Source organism: Candoia aspera, chromosome 3 (genome assembly GCF_035149785.1).
Source record: "Candoia aspera isolate rCanAsp1 chromosome 3, rCanAsp1.hap2, whole genome shotgun sequence".
Taxonomy (NCBI): Eukaryota; Metazoa; Chordata; class Lepidosauria; order Squamata; family Boidae; genus Candoia; species Candoia aspera.
Window position 1 is genome coordinate 58,137,496 of NC_086155.1, and position 16,015 is coordinate 58,153,510.

Below are 16,015 nucleotides of genomic sequence, written 5' to 3' on the forward strand. Positions count from 1 at the left end.
ATTCTGAAGCCATGGCTTCCCAGCATTCATATTGGGAGGGATATATTCCACATAGCAAAGCAACAGTGTTCTTGCCAAGACCTTATATTGAAAATGGCAGCAAATGCTGCTAAATTTGTTATGATGATAACAGACCTGCTCAACCTGGAGTGCTGTACAAAGATTTTGATGTGCTTATTTTTTTTTAATGCCAAAAAGCAGCTTAAAGATTGTGAAATAAAATAAAATGAAATAAAATAAAATAAAATAGCAGTTCCTATGCTTGCAAGAAAGGGAAGTCTACGAGTGCTTAAAACGGATGTGAGGGCGATCTGGCTGCGACATTTGTCACCCCATTGATCGCCAGGGTTGATTTGGCTGATCTGGCTGGCTAGACGGGTGTCCCTCCCTCACCGCTCCATGTGCATCCCTCCTGAAGCTGCACTCTCGGTGGAAAAGGACGACCATTCCAGATAGAGGGAGTGTACCGATCTTCGGTCAAGGGTATACAAGTGCTTAAAAGATGGTGCTTGCTTCAGTGTCCTGCTTAGAACTCTCCCCAGCCCTTCTATCAGAGGCTGAGTTGTAGTTTCCTTTCCCTACTTTCAGTTTTAATACACATGCGCACTTTGGTGGTGATCTGATCCATTGTGACAAATGGATTACCCTGAGCAGCATGAATAGTTTGGGAAGACCAGGCTGTACTTGGATGCTCTGTGTGTTTAGCCTTGATGGACGTGTGACTGCCTTTGAAGGCCATCTGCTGGGAGACTAGTTGGCTTCCTTGTGCAGTTGGTTGGTCTCTGTAAGAACAGATGCTGTATTAGATGAGCCAGGGGTCTGATCCAGCAGGGAACTGCTTGGGATTTTATGTTCTTACGTGTTCTTTTCCTTATAGGCTCTTTAGCAAGGCCACGGCGCACAGTGTTCACTCGTGCCATTGAAGGCTGTGACCTCCACTGGCAGGACAGTCACCTCCAGCGAATAATCAGCAGTGATTTCTACATCTCTCCATCTTACCATAGGGAGGGTGAGGGCCTTCTCTTTAACTCACAAGGACAACCATTGTGGCTGGGTAAGTTGCTACTCTTCCTGGTTCTAGCTGCTGTGCAGTATTTTTTTTAAAGGATGTTTGCTGAAGAAAAAGCTGCAATCCCTCTATGACAGAATAAGATTCTTGCCATTTGTGGGTGATGACCCTCTTTAGGGAGATCTGCTTCACCTACTTACTTGCTAGAACCTGAGAAGACATGGCATCCAGTCATTTGTAATACAGGGCCTTTGAAGCTGGCCTTAGCTGGCCTTTTTTTCCTAGCCCTACGTTGGGATACCATGTATTGAAACATTCCTAATTCAGTTCGGAAAGAGTTTGCTGGTGTCATAATTAAATGCAATAGTGCTCTGGTGAACTAGACCAGAGGTTTTAGCAATAACAAAATAACAAACTGATTGAGATTACACATTAAAACTGAAATCTGTAGCCTAACACAGAAGCTACATAATGGTTGTAGAGAAAGACTGTAATGGGCTTTTCATCTACATCAGCAAAGCCTCCCTTGCTAAACTAGACAGCCCCATACCAAAATATTACAGAAGTAACTCTCTGCAGCTTATTCGGGAATGTAGGTAGTGTGCAGCATAGAATATAGAAGTTCAGGGACTTAGTGGTGTCCTACCAGAGCTAAGACACCTGACTGCACGGTATAGGGGTATAATACAATATGGGCCAGTGAAGCACTGTAAGATCTGATAGTGCACTTGCAGGGCTGTGGCTACCTTGGATCCCTCCTTTGGCCAATGCATGGGACCTGGATGGGGTCACAAAAAGTTTTCAGCCATCTCTGCACCCTCATCCTCCTCAGTCCTTATTTGGATAGATCATTTGGATTTGCCAAAGGCATAAATGAAATGTGCTGCCTAATTTTCCTGCTTTCTTTTCTTGGAGCTCCTCCTGGAGGAAATTGAGAGCGTTGAGGAATTGTTTTTGATTTGCCAGCATCATCTGAATGATATAATATGAAAGGGTGTTCGTACACATAATGAACAAACTTTTTTGAAAGGGCCCCAAGCATTTTCTTCATTAAAAGCATTGAGCAAATCAGCTGAGGATTTGGAGGAAGACAAGAAAGAGGGATGTGGCTACCATTAAAGATCTCGAGATTCCTTTATTTTCTACAAAGAAAATATTTTCTTTATAGATTGTCAGCTCCTGTGACTTTCTGTCTCCTGCATTCCCCATGATAGGGACATTTGGAGAGGAAGAGGCTCTTTGCTGCTTTCCAGCCAGTCTGTGTCATCTGTTCCGCCATATGACTTCTCCCTTCAAGTCATAATTGTCTCCAAGTCACTGTGACTTCAGGGGGAAAACAACCATCAAGAACAGATGAATTTCTATACCATGCAGTTGTGTTGCCACAGGCCAAATTGTTCTCTGGTAATAACACTCTCTGGAATGGCAAAACATACACTTGATACAAAATCACGTCCAGAGAGATATTCTGGAGGTTGAGCAGAAGTTATAAAAGGTAGAAGACTGCATCAAGTTTCTTCTTCATAAAGAGATTTGAGTAAAGGGGAGGTTTGAAAGAGGGAACTGTAACTGTGGCTCTGTTTGAATACTAGATGTGGTAAGACTATGGGACCATCTTTTCCCATCTACCAGGAGAGGTACAAAGCATACAGAAGCAACTTCCTTTTCCAGTAAAAATAGCATGTTAGGGAAAAAGGCTATGCTAGATTACAACTGTTCCCCTATTTGCCTTCTTTCTCTGAAAGGGAGATCTTTGTTGTAAGAGAGACCTTATGGTCTGACAGTATATATCAGGGAAGATCTTACCTCTGCATATTTGGGTTACCTTTTGAAAAGAAGGATTTGAAAAATCTGTTTCATGTTTAAACATGACACCACTATGGGCTTTATTTGGTTTTATTAAAAGCCAAGGGGCAATAGGACAATAGTGGGTTGATAGATATAAGCGCTGAAGTACAGTATATGATCAGAATCATCTGCATATTACAGCATACAGTGCTCCCCTATGGAAAAGGCAAAAAAATAAAAACAAAAACCCAAGCATCAGAAGCTCGTGTGTTGAAAAAAAAGTGGCCTATTTCTGCACATGTATGCCATCATTAAGAGAAAAACGACAAAGAAGAGAATGTATAAATGAAGCTTAACATTAAATTCCTAGCATTCAATTGATTCTTTAGCATATATGTCAGTGTAATTCATTTGTCTCTAATTGGGGCTTAATTGCCTTCTATCCTTACATGATGCCACAGAACATGTCCCAACTGCTTGTGCCCGGGTTGATGCCCTGCGCTCCCATGGATACCCCAAGGAAGCGCTCCGTCTAACTGTGGCCATAATCAACACCCTGAGACTGCAACAACAGAGGCAGCTGGAGATATACAAACATCAGAAGAAAGGTATGAACTAGTTAGTGATTGTGGTTTCATACCAATCTAACTTTCTGAATGTTAATTTCGACTTCTTGATACATATTTTTATGCTGTTCGGAGCATAACAGAGCCCAAAGCTGCCACCCTGATCTTTTCCAAACAGATTTTAACCTTAGAGCAATTAGTTTTGCAACTATCTTTTAAAAAACAACTGTCCATTTGAAGTTGGTGTTGCCCACATAGAGGATACTTGCATAAGTGAGTGCTGTTGGACTGAGTTGGCCATTGGTCTTTTTGTAAACACAGGGTGTGTGGAGCTTACAGTATTTCAAAATCTGATGCCAAAATTGGCCTGTCACCTTATCCAGTATGGGAACAACCTTGTCAAAATGGAAGAATAGAGAATAGATACAACAAATTGAAAGGAATCCCCACTGTCGCAAGTGTGCAGGAATATCTGGCTGTCCTCTGCCAGTTTTGAATATTGTATTTTGGAAGATGAACTAAAAGAGGATGCACCCGGTGACTTTACTCTGGGATTTTTCTTGTTCTGTGCTGTCTTCTAGAACTGTTGCAAAGAGGAGCAACTACCATCACAAACCTGGAAAGCTGGGTAGGACATCCTCTCAATCCCATTGGCTGCTTATTTCTCACTTTGACAGAAGCATGTCGAATAGAGGATGAAAACAGCCTTGATATTTCAGGTATGAGAATGAGAACTTCAGATCGCAAACTCTGAATTCAAACCTGTTCTTTTCCCCTTTGTCCAGTCTGGAGCAATCCACAGATTCCTGTTGTTATCCAATACCTATTTTTTTCTAAAAGCTGTATATGTATGAATAAATAAGAAAAGCCCAGCCCACAATTTGTTACAATACAAAAGGAATAAGGGGATGAAGAAAGCAAGCATTAGAGCAGAAGCTCTTTTCTTCTGGCCAATGGAAGTTTTCCTGGGAGAGAGGAGTTGCAACATCCCAAAGGCCCTTAGACTTTTGTCATGTAGCTCTTTAACTCTGGCTGATGATAATAAGACACCTTTGAAGTTTTGCTCTTTAGCATCTGCACTTGGCATGCCTGACTCCTGCTGAGCACAGGATATTCCTCAGGAAGTGATACCAGATCAAGTTCTTTGCGAGAAAAATGCAAAAACTAGTTGCTGATTCCAGAAAATATTTCACTTGATAGCAGAATAAGCAGTGTTACTCTGTGTTAATTTGTTCATAGTCCAAGGGTTTATATGATGCTCCTTATGATTCCCATGCTGTGTACTTCTCCAGACGGAAGGTGTGGGATGGAATTAATGAATCTGTCTGTACAGCTCAGCCCAGCTGAACCAGCATATTTGAGCACATGAGCTGCAGCAAAAACAGGCATTGTGTTGTGCTGTAAGTGGGTAGTCTGGACCAATGGCATTAAAAGAGCCAACCTGACTGTGAATCTTGGAAGGTGTGAGAGGAAATTACAATTACTATATGGAGTCTGGTCCACCTATCCTATTATTCTCTTCTTCACCATCAGATGCTGGTGAGTCAAAGCCTCCAGTGTATCAGCATGTACCTGTGGCCAACAATTGCCCTGAAAGTGGGGAATCCTACCTATCCCTGGCTTTGGAAGTGGCACTGATGGGGATGGGGCAGCAACGGGTGATGCCAGAAGGCCTTTATGCGCAAGACAAAGTGTGGCGTAATGAGGAACAGATTATCGGCTGCCTGCAAGAACTGGAGCTTGATGCTGTGTTGGTGCAGACACTACGCAAGCAGTGCATTCTGCTTCTGGAAGGTAAGAGAACTAAGATGCTACTGTCAGTCACTCATGAGAAACAAAGCTCTGTCCACAACCCCCCCAAAAATCTAGATTCCCTCCAGTAAATTCCATATTCTGCAATTAGAAACCCAGACAGTGTCCCCTGGTCACAATAACATATGCCAATCAGATAATGGTATTAAAATACCATTGAAGAAATGTGAGGAATAAATAAATAAATAATAGTATTAAAATGCTTTTGAATGGAAGAATTTGGTAGCAATATATATACAGTATTATAGAAAAGAGGTTGGGAATACTATGATTAGATAATGCAGATTACATAGTATCAGAGATTGTAGGAAGAGAGCTGTGTTGTCTTTGGTGGTAAAAAATTCAGGAGGAGTCTGGTAGCACCTTTTCCGACTAACCAATTTTATTAAGAGACATAAACTCTTGTGAATTGCAGCTCACTTCAATAGATGCAGAGAGTGGCTAGACTGATGTAGGGTTGAATTGGAGTGTGGGGAGGGGAATGGAGGGGAGGGGAGGACAGGCTGGTTATGCAGATGCAGGTTACATGTGAAACAGATTACAAGGACTTTATTAATTAGCAATTGTAATGTGTTAGACACCCATTGTGTTTGATGAGACATTCTGAGATCGCCTTTGCTCAATGGTGCTGTTAAAATCCTGCTTTGCCAAAACAGTCACTTTGAGGTCTGCAATGGGTATCCTGGGAAGTTGAAATGCTCTGATATTACTTTGTCCTTGCTTTTGAGTCCTGATATTAAATTTGTATCCATGAATTCTTTTGCACAAAGTTTGTCCCATTTGTCCTATGTAGGATCCAGAAGAGTATTGCTGGCAGATGATGGTATACAGTATATCACATTGGAGGAAGAGCATATGAAGGCGCCTCTAATCGTGTGTGTGTACTTGTTGGGGCCTGTGATAGTGCTGTTGGTATAGATGTGAGGGCAAATTAGACATCTGGGTTTCTTGCAGGGTCTGGTCCCCCCATGTTGTTTCTTGTTGCTTGTGAGAATCTGCTTCAGGTTAGGTGGTTATATGTATGCAAGTATAGGTCTGGCACTCAGTGCCTGAGCAAATGCAGTATCATTGCCCAGTGTGGGCTGTAGCTTATTAATAATGCGGGTGAGTGGTTTGAGCTGTGAGCTGTAGGTGACAACCAGTGGTGTTCTGTTGTTCTGTTTCTGTGGTCTGTCTTTTAATAGGTCCCCCCTGGAGATTGATCTGGCTCTATTGATTTGTCTGTTGATCTTGGGTGGATAGTTTAGTGTCCTGAATCTCCGAGCATTAGAGGTGCTGCACAAACTTTTTCTTAAATTTGAACATTTTATGCATATATTTGCTCATCCCCTACTTTTTTTTTTAAAACGAACAGGAGCCCTTTGCAGTGATTACTGTAGGGCTCTGGCAGCTGAATTTAGAAGAAAATCCTAGCCGGTGCCTTGCACTGCTTTAAAAATGCTGCTTTCCCCCTCTACTCCACTGTGGACTCTAAAGCCTGTATACTCACGCATCTGCAGTTTCCTTTGAAAAGTAGAGGAAATTAATAGGTAACTTGGCCATTGCCATAGAGGTGGAAGGAGAAGAGACAAGTTGCTGTTTGTAACCTTTCTAACCATAGTGTCTGAGCTGAAAATACCAGGAGGATGAGTAGGAGCATCTGGTTTTCAGTTTGGTGGTGGGAAGAGGAATATCTTCAATCTATTTGTGTCATCACATTAAAGACCCAGGTTCAAGTCCAGCTGTGGCCATGGTAGCTCACTGGGTAACTTTGGTCAATCACATACTCTCAGTCCAGTCTACCTCATAGGATTGTTGTTGGGACGGTTGGAGGAAGGAGTATTCTGTGTACCATCTTGAGCTCTTGATGGAAAGGTAAGATATAAATCTGATAAATAAAAAAGGTTGGTTGAAGGAGGGATACTGATGGGTTTCCGCTCTTGCCCAGGTGGTCCCTTCAGTGGCCTTGGTGAGGTCATCCACCGGGAAAGTGTGCCTATGCACACTTTTGCAAAGTACCTCTTTTCTGCCTTACTGCCCCATGATGCTGACCTGGCCTACAAGCTGGCACTGCGCTCTATGAGGTTGGTACCAGATTTTTGACTCCCTTTGTAATAAAAATCAAGTGAAAGCAACAATGACAGAAGATTTTTACTAAAGCTTGGCATATGTCTTAAATTCTTCTCAACCTTCTCCAACATCAAAATTCTTGCAAAATTTTTAATAGATTTTTAAAGAAAAAATGTGCATATATGTTCATTTTTTTAAGTATGTGAAAATAAAATTCCTGATTAGCGGGTATGGTTGGCCAATTTCATCAATAAGTATTAATTCTCTACTAACTTAGCATTTGAAGTTACATTTTATTCAAACTTTATGTAGAAATTCTAGTGGGTCCATGCTTGCAGGTAACAGTGGTGAAACATACGTTTTGTCAGATGCCCATAACACAGAATACAGAAATGAAAAGCTGTATAGGTAGTCTTCACTTACTGACCACAATTGGGACCAGCAACTCCATCACTAAGAATAGACTCGATAGACAATTGTAATTTGCCATTACCAAGAAGATTGTAATAATAAACACAGGAAACCATTGGCTGTGATAATTGCTGCATATCCTGGGAAACAGATATAGATAAGCAGGAGAGCTCTGGCTTCATGTTCCTTATATTCCCAAGTCTCTTAACTTCAGGTTGTCCTCACTTAATGACCATTCATTCAGCAACCATTCAGTTAACGGTGGTGCTGAACGAATGGTATTTACGCCCAGTCCCCAAGATTATGGCTGTTGTGGTGCCCCCATGGACATGTGATCAAAATTTGGGAGCTTGGCAGCCAGTCTGTACTTGGGAAGCCTTCAGAAAGTTCCTGAGGCCTTCTGAAGCATTGCGAGAAGGCTGCTCCTGGTGTTCTCCAAATCATGTGTGCTGTTATTGCGATGCTTCAGAAGGCCTCAGAATCTTTCCAAAGGCTTTCCAAAGCATCGCGAGAATGGCTAACGCTATTTGGAGGATGGCAAGAGCAGCCTCAAGAAGAGGGTCTGGTATGGCCAGCAGCTGCCTTGCACAGGGCCAGGCTGGACATGCCTTGTCAATGGCAGGAGGAAGACAGCAAGGGTCAGCTGGGTGCAGGGAGGCCTGTGGAACATAGGGTGCCGGGGGCAGCTGGGGTTTTGTGCTGTGGTGCTGGGACAGCTGGCTGTAGCACAAGGCTTGAGGCAGCACTCTTTGGCAGTGGCGCCAGGGCTGAAGTAGAGGCCCAGGGGCAGTGGCAGCTGGCTGAGACTGCTGAAGGCCCCAGGCCTCTACGTCAGCCCCAGCACTGTTGCTGAGGAGTGCCACTGTGCAGAGCGGCCAAAAGGGCAGATATAAGGGGGAGATGGGTGGGGAGAGTTGCAGAGGAGGCAGTCCCTTACCTTACCAAGGCTCGGGGCTGGGAGGGACCAAGCCGGTAATGACTTGGATCAGGGTGGGTCCTTGCTTAACAACAGGTGGGATTGGATTAACTATGGCAACGGGGACTGCCATTGCTAAGTGATGCAGTCACATGACATCACATTTTATGACCGCATTGCTTAGCGATGGAAATTCCAGTCCCAATTACCATCATAACTAGAGGACTATCTGTATAAACATATAAGCCAGTAGCTCCAAAGTGCATAGGATAGCCAGGAAGAACACACACATACATCCCCCTCCTGCTAAGCAGAACCAGATAACTGCAGTGCAAATCAAGTTTGGCTCTGACATGAAAGCATAAGAGAGGAGTATGTCTAAAGTTTTATTTTTCTTTACAAGTGTATAAATCCCTTCCTAGTTCTCTAGTGACATTTCTAGCTTGTTCAAGATTAGTGTTGCAACGTTATGCTGCTGAAAGCCTTTGAAAGCTTTTCCACATCATTGTCCCCCAGCTTGTCACAGGAAGACAATACAGAGGGATTTAAAATGCTTACCAGCAGGTACCCTTCTACTGACCTGGTGTGGCTGCTTTGTTCTTCCTAGGCTGCCTGTTTTGGAGACAACTCCCTCAGGTGATGTCACACATCCTCACCACATTGTTTCAGTGGTACCTAGCAGGTATCCCCGTTGGTTTACTCTGGGACACTTGGAATCACAACAGTGTGAACTTGCTTCGACTATGCTGACAGCAGCCAAAGGTGGGTGAAGGATTCCATATATAACTGAGCATATTCCCCTAGAGATCCAGGTGGAATATTCACCAGCTGGCCTCAAGAGAAATCTTTTAATAGAAAGTCAATTGATACATGTCAGGCAGACACTCTTTATGACCTGTACCACCAAACTGCAGACTATTTCCTGCTGGGCTATATCGAAGAATGCAACTGCTGGGCAGGATAATTATTTCTCGCTTCATCAGCAAAGACAACTTGCATTTGTTGATGTGAGCCCATCTGTCTATATTAGGAGGAAGGGATTCTTACCTTACTGGGATGGTGGGACTCCCAGGAGCCAAAAACTCCCATAAAGCACAGTTAAGTTTCTCTCAGGCTTCCCATCTCATTCGTTGCAGTGCAGGTGAGGTTTGATGCTGCCCGTAGGAGAGTTGCTGATACTGGAATGATGGACTAATGGGACCAACTACTTCTATGAGACTTGTATAATTGTATTTATTTTTATTTAATTTATTTTATATCCCACCTTTATTACTTTTATAAATAACTCAAGGTGGCGAACATACCAAATACTCCCTTCCCTTTTCAGGCAATTACTTCTCTTAGTTACTGTTGAGGAAAGCTTTGAGACTCTTTAGTTTCAGATTTCTGTATAAGAACTGTAGATTCAAATGGGATTCCCACTTACATAGCCTGGCTCATCAGCCTCTGGCCCAGGTACTCTTCCTGGGCTGTGCTTAATATTTGGCCAGGATGTCATTTGGCTACTTGAGGTGAATAAAAGGCCAGGAAATTAAAGCCAAACCTTTGGGCTTTGCATACCAAAGGTATCTCCAAACTTATTCTATAGAAATATTTTTATCTGTAGTTGGATTTTTAAAAGTATGTTTTGCCTGCTATAGAATTAAAAATGAAACTTTTGGGGGGTGTTTTGACTTTTATAATATAATCTAATGTGATTTCTTTGAAGTAAACTACTGTTGTTGTTAGTTGCACTTGAGTTGTTTATGACTCATGGCGACCCTATGTATAACAGAATGAAATGCTGTTCGGTCTTGCACCATATGCCTGACTGTTCCAATGTTTGCATCCATTGTTGCTGTAACTGTTTCAATCCATCGCATTGAAGGTCTTCCTCTTTTCCACTGGCCCTTGACTTTACCAAACATGATGTCCTTTTCAAGCAATCTGTCTTTCCTGACGATGTGCCCAAAGTATGAGAGTCTAAGCCTAGTTATCTTCACCTCTAGGGAACATTCTGGTTGTATTTCTTCTAAAATGTGATTTGTTTGTTCTTCTGGCAGTCCATGGTATTTTCAGTAATCTTCGCCAACACCACAATTCAAATGCATCAATTCTTCTTCTTTCTTCCTTTTTTAATGTCCAACTTTCACAGGCATATGTGGCATATTGAGAAGACCATGCCATGAGTCAGACACACCTTTGTTTTTAAACTGATGTCTTTACTTCTGAAAACTTTAGATAGGTCTTTGTTGGCAGATTTTCCCAGCGCAATATGTTGTTTGATTTCTTGATTACTACTTCCTTTGGCATTGATCGTTGATCCGAGTAGAATGAAATCATTGACGACTTCAATTTCTGTTCCATTTATTGTGACATTATTTATTGGTCCATTTGTGAGTATCTTCATCTTCTTCACATTCAGGTGTAGTCCGTATTGCTGACTACCATCTTTGATCTTAATCAGCAAGTACTTCAAGTCTTCTTCCCTTCCAGCAAGCAAAGTTGTATAATCTGCATATCGCAGGTTGTTAATGAGTCTTCCCCCAATTCTGATACCCCGTTCTTCTTTGTACATTCCTGCTTCTCAAATTGTTTGTTCAGCGTACATATTGAATAAGTAGGGTGAAAGTATACAACCTTGCCACACACCTTTTCCAATTCTGAACCACTTGGTGTCACCGTTTCCTGTTCTAACGACTGCCTCTTGATCCGTGTACAGGTTCCTCATGAATACAATTAAGTGCTCTGGAATTCCCATTCCTGTAATAATACTGTAATTAATTAATTACAGTAATTACAGTAATTAATACTGTATTGTAATACTGTAATACTGTAAGCTGATATATACTATAATACTGTAATACTGTATGCTGGTATATATTACAAGCATATTTTTATCAGGTAATCATTACTGTAGTTCAGATTGCAGAGGCTATGATACATTATGTAACAGCCTTTTATTTCTATGCAGCATCTATGCTGCATTTCCCTGCTTCGCTCTAAAAACAGGCAAAATGCAGATTTGTCACAGAACCCCTTGGTATATTTGCTTGAGCTGAAAAAGGCGAAGTGGAAAGGCACTGATGGATCTGGGAAGAAATCTGTGGTTGAATATTAGAGCCCCCAAACGGATTTCTCTCCACAAGGGCTATATGAAAGAAGAATGCTGTTGCTTAGGCTTATCCACTTTAGATAGGAAGATACTTACTATTATTTTAGAATAGATTATTGTCAACATACTGTATCCAACTAACAGATACACTTTCTTCTGATTTTCATATAGGTGACATGCTGCGTCTACGGACTGTCTTAGAAGCAATTCAGAAGAACATCCACTCTTCCTCTCTGATCTTCAAATTGGCTCAGGATGCTTTTAAGATTGCCACACCTTCTGATAGTAATGCTGATACAACGTTACTTAATGTGGCACTGGAATTGGGGCTACAGGTAAGGATATTAGTAACCATCAGGAAGAATTAAGAATTGTGGAGTCCTTGGTGCTCTCTGAGCCTTGTTTTCTTGCAGACGTTTCATTGCCAGACTAGGCAACATCTTCAGTGTGAAGAGGGAGTGGGCCTTGCTCTCAGTTTATATGCTGTGGCTTGCCCTGCTTGTGTTGATAGGGGTGTTCTTCTCTCCTTGGGAGTTCTTTGATTGGGCTGTTGTTTGCTGCTTGGTTGACTGACTGAGTTAATAGTTCCTTGATTAGGGTGTATTGTGCTGTTTGGTTTGTTCATCTGGTGTTAATCCTAGTGTTGATTTTTGCATATCTGGGTGTTGATTGCTGGCAAGGGAGTGTACTGGTCTTTTGGCTTTTCTATTGTCTCTTTTGAATGGTATGCAAATGTTGTTTACCTCTATGTGTCTGTTGATGGCTGCTTTGTCTGAGTGCCAGGCTTCCAGTAATTCTCTGGCATTTTTGGATTTGGCTTGGTTTAGGATGCTCACAGTTTTCCAGTTGAAAGTATGGTTGAGTCTGTCCATGTGCTGTGAGATTAAGGAGTTCTCATTGTGTCTTCTGACTGCTAGTTGGTGTTCATGGATGTGCTCTGCTAGTCTTCTGCCTGTGTGTCCTACATAGTGGCTGTTACAGTCTTTGCACTGTATGTTGTAAATAACTCCTGTTCTTTCTTCTTGGGCTATTGGGTCTTTTGGGTTACTTAATAAGTTTTGAAGAGTTTTAGTTGGTTTATGTGCTACGGTGATGCCATGCGGTTGTAACAGTCTGTTGGTGGTTTCTGAGATGTTTCTGATGTATGGCAGTGTTATCCCTTTCATAGTTTCTATTGGTTGGGTAGTGGGTTGAGTGGTGAAGCACTTTTTGATAAAGTTGAGCAGATATCCAATTAAGAATTTCTAAATCTTTGTACTAGGTTGGAAGCCTGCCTTGAAAGTTAATGAAATGTCCATAAGAGCCAAAGAAAGTCTGCTGAGATGTGTAGCTCAGATCTTAAGCACTCATCCTGCTTTCTTACAGAGAATACTGGCCATTTAAATAATTTAACCACACTTATATTTCTCAACCTGAAGAGTTCAGAACAGGTAATATATGCTTCCCAGATGGTCTCCATCCTAGCCAGCTTATGAAACTAGAAGCCAGACCTGTTTATCTTCAAAGCAAAAGAATTGCTTTGAAGATAAACAATTCAGTTGTTATGATTTGCTCATCTAGGGGAATGCAACCATTTCTTTGGATATCACTGATTCTCTACTCATTTTTACTGTTGCAGGTGATGCGCATGACCCTATCAACGTTGAACTGGAGACGGAGGGAGATGGTGCGATGGCTGGTGACCTGTGCTACAGAAGTTGGTAGGTATTTTCATTAACCCATCCTTAAATGGAGACTGCAGCCTATAGCGAGTATATCTCAGCCTTTCCCAACATTGGCTGGAGAGTCTGGGAGCTATAGTCCCCAAACACTTGGAGGGCAGCAAATGGGGGGAGGCTCATCTACATGTGTGGTACATTCTGCTCACCCAAAGGAGATTAGGATGCTTTGAGCACCAGAACCAAATCTGGATGACAGCTAATATCCAGATTCATGACAAAGAGGAGTGATTCGTAGCTCATTCTACATGGGCATAAGGAAAATAGTCTATTTCTCCCAATACTGGCTCGTTAGGTAGCAAATATTGAAGAATTTAATTGTAAGGAAAACATGCCAAATGAAGATAGTAGGGTAGGTTTCCTCAAAGATGGCATTTTCCAGCTGAACTCAGACAGTAAGTAGCTCAGATTATAGCAATCATGGTGAGTAGCAAAAAACCGCCATTGTAAAAAAAAAAAAGAGAGAATAGTGCTAAATTGGACAGTAATATGCTACTTTCAAGATAGTGATTGAGAGACAAAAAATGTCATTGACAGCAATGTTGGTCTCCTGACAGAATCATGATCCTGGTACTATTGGTCCAATTTGATCAAAAGAAAATATAATTATTGCTCAGCTTACTTGCCATCATTGTGTGCACCTTGCTGGTTCTTCACTACTGGCTGAGGAGCTCATGATTCTTCTTGTAGGTGTTCGGGCCCTGGTCAGCATCTTGCAGAGCTGGTATTCACTCTTCACCCCCACTGAAGCAACTAGCATAGTAGCAGCAACAGTGATGTCCCACAGCACTATCTTGCGCCTCAGTCTGGACTATCCACAGCGAGAAGAACTGGCTAGTTGTGCTCGCACACTGGCCCTGCAGTGTGCCATGAAGGATCCTCAAAACTGTGCACTCTCAGCTCTTACCCTTTGTGAGAAGGACCACATTGCTTTTGAGACCGCCTACCAAATTGTTATAGATGCTGCATCCACTGGCATGACTTATTCACAACTCTTCACCATTGCACGGTATATGGAGCACCGTGGCTACCCATTACGGGCCTTCAAGCTGGCATCGCTTGCCATGACACACCTCAATCTTGCCTATAACCAGGACACACACCCTGCCATCAATGATGTGCTTTGGGCATGTGCACTCAGCCATTCCCTGGGTAAGAATGAGCTGGCAGCCATTATTCCATTGGTGGTAAAGAGTGTGCACTGTGCCACAGTGCTATCTGACATTTTGCGACGCTGCACTATGACAGCACCAGGCCTTGCTGGCATTCCTGGCCGCAGGAACTCTGGGAAACTGATGTCAACAGACAAAGCACCTTTGCGTCAACTGTTGGATGCTACAATAAGTGCTTACATCAACACCACACACTCCCGTCTTACCCACATCAGCCCACGGCATTATGGGGAGTTTATTGAGTTTCTGAGCAAAGCTCGGGAGACTTTCCTGCTGGCTCAGGATGGCCACATTCAGTTTGCGCAGTTCATAGACAACCTTAAGCAGATCTATAAGGGCAAAAAGAAGCTTATGTTGCTAGTGCGAGAACGATTTGGATGAACTTCTGCGCTAGGGAAAAGGAAAGAAGAAACCCTGAGCATTGTTGGTGGGATCATGCTTACCAGGCAAGACTAACTGTAGTTTTCATTGTAGAAAATTTCCCAATTTGAGGAACATAAACCAAAAGTAGCATGACAGGAAGAGTTTGCTTCCCAATGACCACTTACTTGCAAACACTTCAGCAATACCAAAAGGCTAACTAGGAAACTGAATACCTCTTTCCCAAACAGCATGGTGGATGGAGGCAGAAAAGCAGCCAACATGGAAGCACATTGCTCAGCCTCTTGTGCTGCCATCTGTGTTCTCAGCTGGTGGGTTTTGAGATGTGCATCCTGCCATGACTGGCAGTTGTCACCATTTAGTGCAGCCTTCTCCAACCTGGTACCCTCCAGATTTGCCAGACTTCAAACTATTTGCTTGGCTGGGGAATAGGATGAGTTGACTCCAGCATAGCTGGGGGGCACACAGGGCTGGGGGTGGTTGGTTTAGTATGTGTGCAAGTGTGTGCGTGTGAAAATCCTTAACTAAAAACCTAAAGTTAATGGTTCTCAGGGATTGCTTTACTAAAAGTAACAGAAGCATTTATGATACTGTAAATACAATAGTATATGTGTCAATTATTAAATTGTAAAGTTCTAATTATTTATAATTATTCTTTTTTGTTTTTGTTTGGGGATACTTGAAATGTGTTGTGGGCTGGGCTAAGCATTTCCAAACATGAGAAATATGAATATTTCTCAGGTTTTCCCCAGCATTGCTGTAAAGACAGGTGGGTGGGATTTGACCAATGGAAAATAAACAAAAGCTTGAACAGACCTACCACAACACACAACCTTGGAAGAGAGGAGACCAAGGTGGCAACTGCAAAGCCAGATACACCTCAGCATTTCAAGGCCATCAGGGTGTGGACTTGGCCCACTGGCTGTTAGCCACAGCACGCTACTTGACTCTGCTACTTTGTACCATGGTTCCAAGTGTGGGACACAAAATGACCCCAGGAAGCTGGAACAAGACTGTGAGCCAGTTGAGCCCATAGTGTAAATACTCTATTTTTGGCCTTTCTCCACATGCATATGAATTGATTTGTGCAAGAGTTGCA

At 42.5% G+C, this 16,015-nt stretch overlaps 1 protein-coding gene across 1 annotated transcript in view; it reads left to right on the top strand.

Annotated features, from left to right (window-relative positions):
- The window catches only part of ZSWIM5 (zinc finger SWIM-type containing 5), a 159,097-nt gene extending 143,532 nt beyond the window's left edge, over positions 1 to 15,565 (top strand). Inside the window, exons 6-14 of the mRNA XM_063297820.1 lie at positions 878 to 1,054; positions 3,259 to 3,405; positions 3,945 to 4,082; positions 4,897 to 5,157; positions 7,103 to 7,238; positions 9,159 to 9,313; positions 11,817 to 11,980; positions 13,264 to 13,345; positions 14,054 to 15,565. Of these exons, the coding sequence (XP_063153890.1) occupies positions 878 to 1,054; positions 3,259 to 3,405; positions 3,945 to 4,082; positions 4,897 to 5,157; positions 7,103 to 7,238; positions 9,159 to 9,313; positions 11,817 to 11,980; positions 13,264 to 13,345; positions 14,054 to 14,916 (2,123 nt within the window). The 3' untranslated portion in view covers positions 14,917 to 15,565. The remainder of the gene's footprint in view (positions 1 to 877; positions 1,055 to 3,258; positions 3,406 to 3,944; positions 4,083 to 4,896; positions 5,158 to 7,102; positions 7,239 to 9,158; positions 9,314 to 11,816; positions 11,981 to 13,263; positions 13,346 to 14,053) is intronic.
- The last annotated feature ends 450 nt before the right edge of the window (positions 15,566 to 16,015 follow it).